Source organism: Felis catus, chromosome C1 (genome assembly GCF_018350175.1).
Source record: "Felis catus isolate Fca126 chromosome C1, F.catus_Fca126_mat1.0, whole genome shotgun sequence".
In the NCBI taxonomy this organism is placed as follows: Eukaryota; Metazoa; Chordata; class Mammalia; order Carnivora; family Felidae; genus Felis; species Felis catus.
In genome coordinates, this window is record NC_058375.1 from 57,778,447 (window position 1) to 57,795,426 (window position 16,980).

At 34.8% G+C, this 16,980-nt stretch overlaps 1 protein-coding gene across 10 annotated transcripts in view; it reads left to right on the forward strand.

The window, feature by feature from the left end:
- LRRC7 (leucine rich repeat containing 7) overlaps positions 1–16,980 on the forward strand; it is a 550,569-nt gene that overhangs the window by 227,181 nt on the left and 306,408 nt on the right. For all 10 annotated transcript variants that reach the window (XM_019837223.3, XM_045034767.1, XM_019837219.3 and 7 more), the window contains exon 4: positions 15,540–15,657. In XM_019837223.3, coding sequence (XP_019692782.2) covers positions 15,540–15,657 — 118 coding nt within the window. The remainder of the gene's footprint in view (positions 1–15,539; positions 15,658–16,980) is intronic.

A 16,980-nucleotide genomic window follows, 5' to 3' on the forward strand; every position in this document is an offset into this window, starting at 1 on the left:
TCTCTCCCTTTCTCTCAAAATAAATAAATATTTTTAAAAAAAGAATTCTTATCCTTGTTTGTGAGAATTTAAATTGTTACAGCTACATTGGAAAAAAATTTCTATAACTTAGTAAATTTGAGCATATGTCTACCTCCTTAGAGAAATTTCTGTATATGTGCACTAGCAGACATGTATAAGAATATTCTTAGCAGTATTGCTTTATATTAGAAAAAAAAAGGAAAAAAAGACAAAAGTCTGTCAATAATAGAATATATAAGAAAATTGTGTTATATGAAGTGCAAAGTAGTAACAGTGAATCAATAGATTATATACATCAACATGGAATAATTTTGATAATATTGAGTGAAAGCAAGTTGCAGAAGAAACCATGCAGTACTATTCTAGTTTATATAAGTGGACTAATCTTAACAATATGTATTTTAGGATTAATAGACTTGTGGTAAAAGTATAAATAAAGGTGAGCAAATGAGTAAAATAAAGTTCCAGAATCTGGTTGCCTCAAGATGGGTCAGGTAGGAAACAAAGGACATGACTGGGAGGGGCAGAAAGTAGCTTTTTAAACTGGATTGAGGAATATGGGTTTTTGTTGTATCATCATAATTTTTATTTTTTATTTTTTATTTTTAAGAGAGAGGAAGAGACAGAGCATGAGTAGGGGAGGGGCAGAGAGAGAGGGAGGCACAGAATCCAAAGCAGGCTCCAGTCTCTGAGATGTCAGCACAGAGCCTGATGTGGGGCTCGAACTCACAAACAGTGAGATCATGACCTGAGCTGAAGTCAGACGCTTAACTGACTGATCCACCCAAGTACCCCTATCATCATAATTTTTAAAAGAACATACAGATTATATAAACTCTTGTATATGCACATTTCACAATAAAAAACTTACAAAGAGAAAAGGAATCATAAGATACATATAATGGCCCAGAAAAGACATGGTTCCTTTGCTTAAGGGACTTTCTTTATTTTTGTTTTTTTCTACATTATGTTACCATTTTTCTCTCTTTTTAAGCTGCATACTTAACTCATTCATTTCAGCCTTCTATTTTTCCTAATGTAAGCTTTGAAGGCGACAAATCACTCCCAATTTCTCGAGCTATCTCCTGCCATTCTTAACACACGTTTTATTATCACTTACTTGTATTTTGTAATGTCCAATAGGATTTCTCCTCTGACTCAAGAGTTCTTAAATTTAAATTTTTACAAAACTTTTAAAGTTATCTTTTGGTTAATAATTTATAACTTGAATTGTGGTCCAAGAATTTGGTCTTTTTATTACAAGTTCTTTGAAATTTGTTGAGAATTTCTTTACATCTGGTACATGGTTGATTACAAGTTTTTCATATGCACTTTTAAAAACATTTATTTAATGTTTGTTTGTTTGTTTGTTTGTTTGTTTGTTTGTTTGTTTAGAGAGACAGAAAGAGTGTAAGCAGGGCAGGGACAGAGGAAGGAGACACAGAATCCAAAGCAGAGTCCAGGCTGTGAGCTGTCAGCATACAGCCCAAAGCCCAGCTTCAACCCACGAACCATGAGATCATGACCTGAGCTGAAGTCAGATGCTCAACTGACTGAGCCACCCAGGTGCCCCTCATATGCACTTAAAAAAAAAATTACTATGTAATGGTTGAGTTCAGTGTTCTCTATGTGTCCATTAGTTCAATCTAGTGGCCATCAATTCTATATCTTTTCTTTTATTTTTGTTTATTTATTTTTTATTTATTTTTATTTTTAATATAATTTATTGTCAAATTGGCTTACATACAACACCCAGTGCTCGTCCCAACAATGGCCCTCCTCAATGCCCATCACCCATTTTCCCTGTCTTTTGATTTGCCTCCATCCCTCTCTGTTTGTAACTAATTTTTCCCCTTCCCTTCTCCTATGGTCTTCTGTTAAATTTCTCAAGATCCACACATGAGTGAAAACATATAGTATCTGTCCTTCTCTGACTGACTTATTTCACTCAGCATAATACCTTCCAGTTCTATCCATCTTGCTGCAAATGGCATGATTTCATTCTTTCTTGTTGCCAAGTAGTATTCCATTGTATATATAAACCACATCTTCTTTATCCATTCATCAATTAATGGACATTTAGGCTCTTTCCATAATTTGGCTATTGTTTAAAGCACTGCTATAAACATTGAGGTACATGTGCCTCTATGTATTAGCACTCCTGTATCCCTTGGGTAAATTCCTAGTAGTGCTATTGCTAGGTCATAGGGTAGTTCTATTTTTAATTTTTTGAGGCACATCCACACTGTTTTCCAGAGTGGCTGTACCAGTTTGCATTCCCAAGAACAGTGCAAGAGGGTTCCCGTTGCTCCACATCCTTGCCAGCATCTGTAGTTTCCTGATTTGTTCATTTTAGCCACTCTGACCAGTGTGAGGTGGTATCTCAGTGTGGCTTTGATTTGTATTTCCCTGATGAAGAGTGACATTGAGCATCTTTTCATGTGTCTGTTGGCCACCTGGATGTCTTCTTTAGAGACATGTCTATTCGTGTCTTTTGCTCATTTCTTCACTGGATTATTTGTTTTTCAGGTGTTGAGTTTGGTAAGTTCTTTATAGATTTTGGATACTAACCAAAATTGACTAACCTTTATCCAATATGTCATTTACAAATATCTTTTCCCATTCAATCAGTTGCCTTTTAGTTTTGTTGATTGTTTCCTTTGCAGCACAGAAGCTTTTTATCTTGATGAGGTCCCAATAGTTCAATTTTGCTTTTAATTCCCTTGCCTTTGGAGATGTGTCAAGCAAGAAATTGCTGTGGCTGAGGTCAAAGAGGTTGTTGTCTGCTTTCTCCTCTAGGGTTTTGATAGTTTCCCTGTCTCACATTTAGGCCTTTCATTCATTTTGAGTTTATGTTTGGGTATGGTGTAAGAAAGTGGTCTAGTTTCATTCTTTGGCATGTTGCTGTCCAGTTCTCCCAGCACCATTTCATAAAGAGATTTTTTTTTCCATTGGATGATTTTTCCTGCTTTGTCAAAGATTAGTTGGCCAGACATTTGTGGGTCCAATTCTGGGTTCTCTATTCTATTCCATTGGTCTATGTGTCTGTTTTTGTGCCAGTACCATACTGTATTGATGATTATAGCTTTGTAGTAGAGGTTAAAGTCTGGGATTGTGATACCTCCCACCTTGGTTTTCTTCTTCAATATTAATTTGGCTATTTGGGGTCTTTTGTGGTTCCATACAAATTTTAGGATTGTTTGTTCTAGCTTTGAGAAGAATGCCGGTGAAATTTTGATTGGGATTGTATTGAAACAAATGAAAATGAAAACACAACAATCCAACCCCTTTGGGATGCAGCAAAGGCAGTACTAAGAGGAAAATACACTGCAATCCAGGCCTGTCTCAAGAAACAAGAAAAATTCCAAATACAAAATCTAACAGCATACCTAAAGGAACTAGAAGCAGAACAACAAAGAAACCCCAAACCCAGCAGAAAAAGAGAAATAAGAAACATCAGAGCAGAAATAAATAATATAGAATCCAAAATAAAAAACATTAGAACAGATCAATGAAACAGAGTTGGTTTTTTGAAAAAATGAACAAAATTGGTAAACTCATAGCCAGACTTCTCAAAAAGAAAAGAGGGAGGACTTAAATAGATATAATCATGAATGAAAATGGCTTTATCACAACCAATTCCTCAGAAATATAAGCAATTATCAGAGAATATTATGAAAAATTATATGCCAACAAACTGGAGAACCTGGAAGAAATGAACAAATTTCTAGACACCTACACACTACCAAAACTCAAATGGGAAGAATTAGAAAATTTAAACAGACCTAAAGCTAGTGAAGAAATTGAATCATTTATCAAAAATCTCTCAGGAAATAAGAGTCCTGGACCAGATGGCTTCCCTGGGGAATTCTGCCAGACATTTAAACAGAGTTAAATACCTATCCTTCTCAGGCTGTTCTTTTTGTCTGTTTTCAATAAATTTTTGAGAGATATTTGTTAAAATACCCTGTTATCATGTTACCTCCATGTAGGCAAGTTAAACTTTTCTTCAAATATTTTCAAGGTAATGATAGTAGGTGCATACAAGTTTAGAGTTATATATTCCTCATGAGCTGGTATTTATTAGCAGATGGCCACTCTCTCTCTAGTAATACATTTTGCTTCAAATCATTATTGTTGCATAAACTTTCTTTTGATTAATTATGCCAGTTTTATTATTTTTCCATCAAGTTTTCAGTGGATCACTAGTAATAAGATATAGCTTGATTTCTTTTAAATGTTTATTTATGTATTTTGAGAAAGAGTGTGAACAGAGCTGGGGAGGGGCAGAGAGACAGAATCCCATGCAGGCTCTGTGCTGCTAGCACAGAGCTGGATGCAGGGCTCGATCCCATGAACCATAAGATCATGACCTGAGCCAAAATCAAGAGTTGGATGCTTAATGACTAAGCCACCCAGGTGCCCCTCACTTGAGTATTTTTAATATTAATATACATGATAGTTTTTGTTTTTAATTGGAGAAACTAATCCATATTTATTGAAGGCTACTCTGGGTATATTTTCGTTAATATATTCCATACTAGTCTTCATTTTTATCTATATTGCTTCTGTTAAGTATTTACTTGTTTTCCATTATATTTACTAAATATATATGTTTTATTTTTATCTTATTCCATTTATCTTGCTTCTACCCTGTAGGAAATTATGCACCTTATTAATATTGCTTTAGTTGTTACCCTAGAAATTTTTTAGTTACTGTAGAAATTAATTTAAAGTTAATCAGTATCTTTAACCTCCTCATAAAGCAAATATCTGAGACTTTTTTAATCAGATTATCTTTTCCCTGATACATATACTTTTCTTCTTCAGAATTTTAGTTCTATATAGATTTTTCCAGCTTTATTGAGCTATTAGTGACATGAAACGTATATAAATTTAAGGTATAGAGTGTGATGATTAAATACATGTATATATTACAAAATAATTACAATAAGATGTTAAGTTATCAGTAAGTTAACCACATCTCCATCCCTTCACATAATTATGATTTGTGTGTATGTGTGTGTGTAATAACATTTAAGATCTACCTTCTTTAAAACTTTCAACTATATAATATAGTATTGATAATTATAGTCACCATGCTGTGCATTAGATCTCCAGATCTTATTTATCTTATAGCTTGGAATTTATAACCTTTAACCAATATCTTCCCATTTCTCCCATCCCACAGTTCCTGACAACCACCATTCTACTTTCTGTTCCTATGAGTTCAAAGTTTTTAGATTCTGCATATAATTGAGATCATACAGTATTTGGCTTTCTCTCTCTGATTTCTTTCACCTAGCATAAAGCCATCAAGATCCATCCATGTTTTCACAAAAGGCAGGATTTCCTTCTGTGTATGGTTGCATAGCATTCCCGGAGATACACACACACACACACACACACACACACACACACACACACACACATATATATATATATTTTTTTTTTTTTTGAAAGAGAGAGGGAGAGAGGCAGAAGCAGAGGGAGAGAGAGAATCCCACCCAGGGTCTGCACTGTCAGTGCAGAGTCTAATGTGGGGCTCGAACTCATGAACCATGAGATCATGACTTGAGCTGAAATCGAGAGCCGGACACTTAAACAACTGAGCCACCCATGCACCCCACACCATACCTTCTTTCTTCATTCATCTGTTGATGGACACAGGTTATTTCTATGTCTTGGTATTGTGAATATGCTGCAATGAATATGGAGGTGGAGATATCTCTTTGAAGTAAGTGTTTTCATTTCCTTTGTGTATATACCCAGAAGTGGGATTGCTGAATCATGTGGTAGTTCTATTTTTAATTTCCTGAGTAAACTCCATACTGTTTTTAATGGTGGCTGCAGCAGTTTACATTTCTACCAAGAGAGCACAAAGGTCCCCTTTTCTCCACAGCCTTGCCAATACTTGTTTCTTGTCTTTTTGGTAATAGCCATTCTAACAGGTAGGAGGTGATGTGTCATTGTGGTTTTGATTTACATTTCCCTGATGATTAGCGATGTCAAGCATATTTTCATGTACCTGTTGACCATTTGTATGTCTGCTTTGGAAAAGTCCTTTGCCCATTTTTTGATAAGATCATTTTGTTTTTTGTTTTATTTTGTTTTAGTATTGAGTCACATGAGTTCCTTATACATTATGGGTATTAACCCCTTATTCGATAAATAGTTTAAAAATATTTTCTCTTATTCCGTAGGTTACCTTTGTATTTTGCTGATCATTTCTTTTGGTGTGCACAAACTTTTTAGTTTGATGTAGTCTCACTTGTTTGTGCTTTTGTTGTTTGGGTTTTGATGTCACGTCCCCAAAACCAATGTCATTTGCTAAAACCAATGTCAAAGAGCTTTTTACCTATATTTTCTTTTAGTAGTCCTACAATTTCACATTTTACATTTAGTATTTAACTCATTTTGAATTAATTTTTGTAAGTGATATAAGATAGGTGTCTGATTTCACTTTTTCCCATGTGGTTATCCAGTTTTCCCATCACTATTTACTGAAGAGACTATCCTTTCATTTATTGGCTACCTTGTCAAAAATTAGTTGAATGTATATATAAGTAGGTTTATTTCTGGGCTCTCAATTCTATTCTGTTGATCTATATATCGGTTTTTATGCCACTACCAAACTGTTTTCAGTTACATTTATGTATGTATGTATGTACGTATGTATGTATGTATTTACCTATGTCTTTACTTTGAGAGAGAGAGAGAAAAAAGGCATATGGACAAGCTGGGGAGGGGAAGAGTAGGTGAAAGAGAATCCCAAGCAGGCTCTGCACTATTAGTGCCTGATGCAGGGCTCTATCCCACAAACCTTGAGATCATGACCTGAGCCAAGATCAAGAGTTGGACACTTAACTGACTGATCCACACAGGTGCCCCCTTATATTGATGTTTTAAACCTTAATTAAAAATTTTGCCATTTTTATTTTTATATAGCCAATGCTTCTTTAGATTTAACCAACTGTGTATTTTAAATTTTTAAAAATGTTAATGCTATTACTTCTTGTAGCTCAGACCTCTCTGCTAGAGTCATTTGCCTTATTCCTAAAAGATACTCTTTGACAGTTGTTTTGGCGAAAGTGTCTTGGTAGTAAACTCAGTTTGTCTTTGTCTAAAAATGTTGTCATGTTGTCCTTTTCCTAAAAAGTAGCTGTAAATACTATATTACTTACTCTTAGTATTTTAGTAATAACATCTAATGAATCATTGCTTTAATTGGTAAATCTTCTGTCTTTCTCTTTCTCAATCTTTAGAAGATAATCTTTCCTCTTTGGTAATTTTTAAGATCTACTGCCTTTGATACTCTGCAGATTCATATAAGTTTACATATAGTTATTTTTGATTTATCTTATTTAGAATTTGTTGAGCTTCCTCAGCCTGAAGATGAGGGTCTCTCAACAATTCTGGAATTCCTTAAGAACCTCATCCTCTTTTTCTCTACTAAATTTTATGTACATTTCAAAAAGCTCTTCTTACTGTGTTCTTCATGCCATCTAACCAGTCTTTTCTATTTTCCATCTCCTTGTCTTTCATTCAGTTCACTTCTTCTTACCATCTAGTTCACAATTACTTTCTCCAGCCATGTTTATTTTTCTGTTCTGTGAGCTCTTTTTGATAATGTCCTGTTTTATCATCATGCTTTCTTTCAAATCATACTTTTATTTCTGTGTATAAATTGCATTTTGTGTTTTATAATTCTAGTATTTGCATTATTTAGAGGCAAGATTATTTTTCTGTAGTATCTCATTCAGTTGATTATTTAATTGTATATTTAGTGATTTTTTTTTTAATGATCCCATGTTTCTTGGAACTTTATCTGTGGGAATTCATTGAGGCCTGAATTTAAAATACATTCCTTCAAAGGAGACTTGTATTTACTTTTACCAGTTATTTGGGGGCAGTAGTAATCTAGACCACCTGTAACTCTGGATTGGGTTTTAAGGAGCTTTATAGATACTGTGAATTCCACACCCTAACTCCCCTAACTCACTGGAAGATAGGCTGTGGTTGGAAATCCCTAGAAGGCTAATTTTTGTTTTTCTTTCTGTGTCTTTTTTATTTCTTCCTTTCCTTTTCTTTTTCCCTACCTTTTTCCTTTCCTTTCCTCCCTCCTTCCATTCCTTTTTTGGACCAGTTTTCCTTCTTTCCCTTCCTTTCCTTAGTTGTTTCTTTTTTTTACCTTTCCAATTTTTTTTTCTCTCCCTCCTGTCTCTTCCTTTCCTTTCCTTCCCTTCCTTCCTTCCATCATTCCTGTCTCCCTCCATCCCTCCCCTCCCCCTCCCTCTCTCTCTTTCTCTCCCCTTCATTTCTTCTTTCTTTCTTTCTTTCTTTCTTTCTTTCTTTCTTTCTTTCTTTCTTTCTTATTCTTTTCTTTCTTTCTTCTCACTTCACTCAGAGCCAAACTGAAAAAAAGCATGCATTCCCCACCAACCCTCTTTGCAGGACTGTTTTTTCTAGTTCATTCACCCTTAGGAGATCCCAACTCTAACTGGTGTGGTCTGTAAGCCAAGCTCCCACTCTGTTCAGATCCCAAGCAGTTTTCCATCCTTCTATTTACAAAACAAAACAAAACAAAACAAAACAAAACAAAACAAAACACACCTCAGCCTTCAGGCACCAGAGACCAACAGATATCACGGGAGCAAAAGTTAAATGTAGACCTATTTAACTCTATGCATTATAATTTTCTTTGTTATTCTGGAATTTGAGGAATTCTTGTACTTTACAGCCAGAATTTAGTTGTGTGTGTGTGTGTGTGTGTGTGTGTGTGTGTGTGTGTGTGTGTAGCTCTGCTTCACTACAATGTTTTTCTTTGAATAGTTAGTCCACCATACTGTTAAAAACAGAAATTGACAGTATCACTTCATGTCTTTATTTTCAGTGCTAAACATAGACCATAGCATATGATAGGTATTCACTAAATGTATTTTAAATGCATGTAAATGATGTAGATTCAGAGCATTCACTCAAAGATCCAAGTCTCCTCATGCTTTGAAACTAATTATCTGAAACTAGTTTCAGTTACACAGTCTTTGAGTGGGAATATCTTTAAATGCTACAGAAAGTCCCATTATTATCCCTCTTTCGCCTTCATCTGGCTAACTTGTGCTGTCTCTTGGGTGATCCATTTTTTCATTTCCCCGTCCAGGTGTACTCTCATGAGTCAACCCCACCACTATCATCAACATAATTTGGTGCAGATACTCTCCTTTTGTGTTTTCATCACACCTGATATTTATCTTGGCAGACTTTTTATTCACATTGTATCTAATTTATTGTCTAAATATTAAATTGTAAGCAATCTGATCGCAGTTGCTGTGTCTTACTCACTTTGTGACCCTTTCACTTAGCATAGTATGTAGTTTGTAACAAGTATCGGTTAATGGTTTTCCATGAATAAATGAATATTATGCCTTTTAGAATATACATTTTTGGCTCCAAATATGTTTTATTTCAACACTCAGACCTTTATCTATTGTATCAGCTCTCTTAAAAAATATCTAACCATTGGGGCGCCTGGGTGGCTCAGTCAGTTGAGCATCCCACTTTGGCTCAGGTCATGTTATTACGGTCCATGAGTTTGAGCCCCACGTTGGGCTCTGTGCTAATAGCTCAGAGCCTGGAGCCTGCTTTGGCTTCTGTGTCTCCCTCTCTCTCTGCCCCTCCTCCAATGTCTGTCTGTCTGTCTGTCTGTCTCTCTTTCAAAAATAAATAAACATTAAAAAATGTTTTTAAAAATCTAACCATTGCTTTCCGGAGTCAGTAATTTAAATTGTGTACTCTTCTCAAACCAATTTCTGTCAGAGTTAAACTGCTTCATTTCGCCCAAGAACACTTCACTACAAAAATATTTTAAGACTCAAAACAGTTTTATTGTTTTTGAAATGTGAAATATCATTAACAAATGAAAACCAGGATAACCATTACCATTAACAGGCTTACTCTATTAACTATTAATTATGTTTTCTCTTTTATACTGTATGAAAGAATTGCAGCTATTTCATAATCATTATTTCATTTTCATTCAAAGCTTGAATCTTGCAAGCATCACTAAAATGCCTTCTTAATTTCTTTGCCAACTTGTAGACATTTTGACTCATGTTCAAAGCTGACTGCTTTGTTCATGAAATTTAGATTCCACTGAGATTGTTTACCTATCTGAAATTTCCAGTTCAGTGAAGTACCACTCTCGGCTGGAATTTGCCACTTTCCTCATTTTTCCCTTGGCTTATCTAAGTGTACTTTCAAAGATATTTATTCAGCATACACTATGTACAAGACACTGTGCTAGCTGCTTTGGCATATACCAAGGTGAAACAAGTTGATATCAAGATGAATTAAACAAGACTCTTGCCTTCAAAGACCTCATCATATAGAAAAGTAAGAAATCAATTACTATATAGGTATGCCTCTGTATCTGCATATATAAATACTCAGAATGTCTAACAGTTATCAAACTCTTACTATGTGCCTAATACTTTTACAGTTTCGTAAGTTATTCATTTCATTAAATCCAAGGCTATTAATCAATACAATAAGGCATGCCATCATTGTGCCACTAAGAAAGGTACACTCCTTAAAAATTGTAACTTGCTCATGATTGTACAATTCATTACAAATATCAAAGATGTTACTATGTAAAAAAATGCAGTACTTAAAATTGATGAAATATATTAACTCATTTAAATATCTCAACAACCCATCAAGTTAGGTAATGTTATTTTCCCATTTTTACAAGTTAGGAAATTGATAGAGTTCAGAGATGTTAGGTAACTTGCCTAAGATCACACAGCTAATAACTAGATGCATGGGAATTAAACCCACATCAAGCTGATTCAAAATGCCATGCTTTTAACCTCTATACCAGAGGAGTCTTCAATTCTCCATGTAATAAGGTGTTTAGGAGTTTTTAGAACTATGCTCTGGACATAGATCATTTAAAAGTGAAAAAGAATATAGTGTCCTCTATTAATTATTTTTTTTATTTTATTTTTTCCAAGTTTTTATTTAAATTCCAGTTAGTTAACATACAGTGTAATATTAGTTTCAGGTTTAGAGCTTAATGATGATCACTTTTATACAACACCCTATGCTCATCACAACTACCCTCCATAATAGCCACCACCTATTTAAACCATCCCCCTGTACACCTCCCCTGTAATCATCAGTTTGTTCTCTACAGTTAGGAGTCTGTTTATTGGTTTGCCTCTCTCGTTTTTCCCCCATGTTCATTTGTTTTGTTGCTTATATCCACGTATGAGTGAAATCATATGGTATTTGTCTCTCTCTGACTTGTTTCACTCAGTATAATAGTCTCTTTGCTCCATCCACATTGTTGCAAATGGCAAGATTTAATTTTTTTTTTATGGTTGAATAATATTGTACTGTATGTATATACCACTTCTTCTTTATCCATTCATCAGTTGATGGACATTTGGGCTTTTTCCATAATTTGGTTATTGTTGATAATGTTGCTATAAACACTGGTGTGCATGTATCCCTTCAAATCAGTATTTTTTGTATCCTTTTGGTAAATACCTAGTAGCGCAATTGCTGGGTCATAGGGGTAGTTTCATTTTTAACTTTTTAAAAAAAAAATTTTAATACTTATTTATTTTTGAGAGAGAGACACAGTGTAAATGGGAGAGGGACAGAGAGTGAAACACAGTATCTGAAGCAAGCTCCAAGCTCTGTACTGTCAGCACAGAGCCCAACATGGGGTTTGAACTTACGAACCATGAGATCATGACCTGAGCCAAAGTCAGACACTTAACCAACTGAGCCACCCAGGTGCCCCTGATTTTTAACTTTTTGAGGAACCTCCATACTGTTTTCCAGAGTGGCTGCACCAGTTTGCATTTTTTCACCAACAGTGTTAAAGGGTTCCCTTTTCTTCATATCCTCACCAACACCTGTTGTGTCCTATGTTGTTAATTTTAACCATTCTAACAGGTGTGAGGTGATATCTCATTGTTAGTTTTTATTTGTATTTCCCTGATGATGAATGATGAGCATCTTGTCATGTGTCTGTTAGTCATCTGGATGTCTTCTTTGGAAAAATATCTATGTCTTCTGCCCATTTTTTAACTAGATTATTTAGGGTTTTGGTATTGAGTTTTTTAAGTTCTTTACATATTTTAGATTCTAATCCTTTATCACATATGTCATTTGGAAATATCTTCTTCTATTCAGAAGGTTGCCTTTTAATTATGTTGATTGTTTCATTCACTGTGCAGAAAAGCTTTTTATTTTGATGAAGTCCCAATATTTATGTTTTCTTTTATCTTCTTTGCCTCAGGAAACATATCTAGTAAGTAGTTGCTATGGCCAGTGTCAAAAGGTTATTGCCTGTGTTTTCCTCTAGGATTTTAATGGTTTCCTATCTCACACTTAGGTCTTTAATCCATTTTGAATTTATTTTTGTGTATGATGTAAGGAAGTAGTCCAGTTTCATTCTTTTGCATGTTGCTGTCCAGTTTTGCCAACATCATTTGTTAAAAACTGTCTTCTCTCCGTTATAGAAAATCCAACCCCACCCCCCCCCCGCAAAATTGCCAGAACTGATACATGAATAAAGTCACAGGATACAAATTCAGCATACAGAAATCTGTTGCATTTCTATACACCAATAATGAAGCAACAGAAGGAGAAATCAAGGAATCAATCCCATTAACAACTGCACCAAAAACCATAAGACTCTTAAGAATAGACCTAACCAAAGACGTAAATGATCTATACTCTGAAAACTATAAAATGCTGAAGAAAGAAATTGAAGATGACACAAAGAAATGGAAAAACATGCTGTGCTCACGGATTGGAAGAACAAATATCATTAAAATGTCAATATTATCCAAAGTAATCTACACATTTAATGCAATTCCTATCAAAATACCACCAGAATTTTTCACATAGGTAGAGAAAAATAATCCTAAAATTTTTGTGGAACCACAAAAGACCCCAAATAGCCAAAAAAATCTTGAAAAAGAAAAGTAAAGCTGAAGGCATCACAATTCCAGACTTCAAGCTATATTACAAGGCTGTAGTGATCAAGACAGTATGTTACTGGCATAAAACCAGACATAGATTGATAGAGCAGAATAGAAAACTCAAATTAACCCGCAACTATATGGTCCATTAATCTTCAACAAAACAAGGACCTCTAATTAATTCTTGAGATAAATTGAGAATTTTGTGGTGATGATGAAACTTGAATTTAAAAAAAAAAAAGCTGTTTGAAAATAATTTGTCCGAATTTTGAATAAAATGGTTATAGTAATCAGATTAAAGAGTTAGTACATCTTACCAACATCAATCATGAGGCATTTGAATTTCCAAAATCTTTATATGTATAACTAACCACATTGGATGTGGGTGGACCTAATGGTCCTAACAGAATGATAGAGACTGTGCAAAACTTTAAATTAACATCTACCATGAGTATAGACATCTGTTTTTCTATTTTTTAAAGGGAAAATTAGTAATTAGTAAAAACAATCCATCAAAGTCTTTTTTTTGTTTTGTTTTTGTCTTTTCGGTTTTTTGTTTTTTTTGTTTTTTTAGGTTTTATAAAAAGAGGTAGTGACACTTCTGTATGGCATTTTGAAATTCTAGCACTATGTTAAGTATTGGAAATAATCTTTATAAGGAGCCAAAAATGACCAACCAAAAGCAAGAAACTGTATGTTTTATCTTAAGGAAAAACCAGTGCAATCTAGTTTTTAAAAAACTAATGAATTAAGAAATAACAACCATGTATTACATTGTTTTTGCCTATAAATAACTAATTCCATGAAAGAATAAGCACTAGGTAAATGCCCTGTGGGCCAATTGCATAGTCCTGGATACCAGATACTTTATCTGTGGAAATTCAGCAAAATACAATTAGAAATGTCAAATAGAAAAAAATCTCATTAAGATAATTCTTCCAGAAATGAATAAAAAATTCTGCCCCAACTGTTCATATCTTGAGTAGTCAAAATGAGATTGGCAGAGCTAAAAAACCTAACATTGTTTCCCAAAATATGGTACTGGAAACACCCGCATCAAAATAATCAGATCAGTAGAGTGTATTGTTTAAAAATGCAGATTTTGAGGGGCACCTGGGTAGCTCAGTCGGTTAAGCGTCTGACTTCGGCCCAGGTCATGATCTCACAGTTCATGACTTTGAGCTCCACATGAGGTTCTGTGCTGACAGCTTGGAGCCTGGAGCCTGCTTCGGATTCTGTGTCTCCCTCTCTCTCTCTGCTTCTCCCAGCTCATGCTCACAGTCTGTCTCTGTCAAAAATAAATAAACTTAAAAAAAATGCAGGGGCGCCTGGGTGGCTCAGTTGGTTATGTGTCCAACTTCAGCTCAGGTCATGATCTCCTGGTCTGTGAGTTCGAGCCCTGCGTTGGGCTCTGTGCTGACAGCTCAGAGCCTAGAACCTGCTTCAGATTCTGTGTCTTCTTCTGTCTCTGCCCCTCCCCTGCTCATGCTCTGTCTCTCTCTGTCTCAAAAATAAATAAAAACATTAAAAAAAAATTTTTTAATGCAGATTTTGATCCCCATCCCAGACCCATCATGTCAGTACTTCTTTGGGTACAGCCCAAGAATCCACATTTGAAACAAGCACCTCGATTTACCAGTGATTAAAACCATGCTGGATGTAAGAACCATTGCTTTAACACTTAACTCTTCTCCACGTAGTACTTTGGACTGATGGCAGATATGAACCAATCACTAGTGATTTTTTTAGCTAAATATCAGAAGTTAAATGTTTTGGGGCACGTGGGTGGCTCAGGTGGTTAAGCGTCCAACTTTGGCTCAGGTCATGATCTTGCAGTTCGTGAGTTCAAGCCCCACTTTGGGTTCCATGTTGACAGCTCAGAGCCTGGAGCCTGCTTCAGATTCTGTGTCTCCCTCTGTCTCTGACCCTCCCCTGCTCACACTCTGTCTCTCAAAAAATGAATAAACATTAAAAAAAATTTTTTAAATAAAAAAAAGAAGTTAAATGTTTTATTTGTTAGATGTTTATGAAGCACTGTGGAGGGACACAGAGAAATATGAGCCCATGTATTCAATTGTATCACAGTACTTGCATGCCAGACAAACAACTGTCAAACATGGTTAAATGGAAGTAATACGTGGTTGCAGAGAAAGAGAATTGAGGTTACCCTGGTAGCTGTGGGAATAGAAAGGAAGGGACAACTCCAGAACATATTTGAAAGAAAAAAAAATCAATAGGATCAGTGGCAAATTGAACATTAATAGTAAACAGTAGGGGAAGAAACAGAATCCCTTGTGTTTTGAATTTGGATAGCAGAGAATAGTGAGGCACTAACATGGAGATGGAAAATGAAGCATTCTGAAAAGAATTGAGAATATGAGTGTGGAAAAGGTGAGACTTTTGCAGCTGGTCCTTTTATTACCCCATTTATAAAGATGGTGATTTGAATTTTGTTGCTGAGTTTATGTATGAATGGATTTAACCAAATTGAAATCTAATTAATCATTATTTTTTTTACAGCAATTGTTCAACTGTCAAGCTCTAAGAAAACTAAGTATTCCTGATAATGATCTTTCAAATCTGCCAACCACTATTGCTAGTTTAGTTAATCTTAAAGAACTCGACATCAGTAAAAATGGTAAGATTCTCATCTTATCTCTAAATAATTTGAATTTTTATATGAAGACATGCTTTGTTTTCTCTTAGCAAATGATATAACACTTTTTATTTGATTTTGTTTTAACTCCAAGTTAATTTTGTTGAAACGTTAAATCTTAAACTATAAATCAAAGACAGAAAACCTCTCTCCCCTCCACTTATTAATATCTCTGGCTCACTCAGGCCTTATTTCCCCCCTGTATTCAGATATGTGATTTAATCTTTTGCAGAATATTTTACTATCTTTACACCATTTATTTTCCTCATAATCAGAGTAAAATTTTTTCCTACATGTTCAATGAGGTGTACCTATTCACTGTACTTGGAATTGAACTCCCAATTTCCCTTACTTTGCTCCATGTTTCCACATAACACTGACCATCTTCTCAGTATTATAGAATTCACTTACTTATTATGGTTACTGCCTATCTTTTCCTGCTTCAGATTGTAAATTCTGTTATTAGGCAGGAGGGATTTTTCTGTTTTGGTCACTGATATATCTATCTCAGATGTCTTGAGCAGTGGCTGGGAAATAATAAGTGCTTAGTAGTATTTGTTATATTCTGGCCAAACTCACATGTGTGGTGATGTTAATGCTGATGCTAATGTTGATGTTCATGTTGATGACATTTTCCTTTAAATGTTTGTGGGATTTCCTGTGTTCTCATATATTCATAAATCTTCCAAATTAACTTGGCTCCTTATTTTACTAGAATAAAAGAAAGATTAGTCAAAAGGGTTATGTTCAGGCACTATGAGGATATAAAACATTACCCTCAATCATTAAACAAGTTGGTTAAACTTGTGTGTGTGCGTCTATGTGTGCATGTATGTGTGTGTGTATGTGTGTGTGTACATGTGCATGTTGCTTTTTTTTTTTTCAGGCAGTATGTTTGGTGCCAAAGGAACAGGCGTAAACAAAATAAGTCCCTCCCTTCATGAAACTTACATTTTAATGGATACATTAGACATTAGACAAATAATTATGGATGATTAAATAAACAATTAGTGTGAAGATACGTTGGATGTGAAGGGCATGTATACTAGTAGAATAAATCCAGTTGCTGTGGTTAGGAAAAGTTACCCTAAGAAATGATACCTAAGCCCAGACAGGACAAATAGAAGTTGTTATTCAGTAGCTGTAAAATTTCATTTATGCTGGATGAGTAAATTATAGAGATCCACTTTACAACATGGTGTGTATAGTTAACAATGTTGTGCAATTCAAAAATTTTTAAGAAGGTAAATCTCATATTAAATGTTCTTACCACACAAAAAATATGGAGACACAAGGAAACTCTGA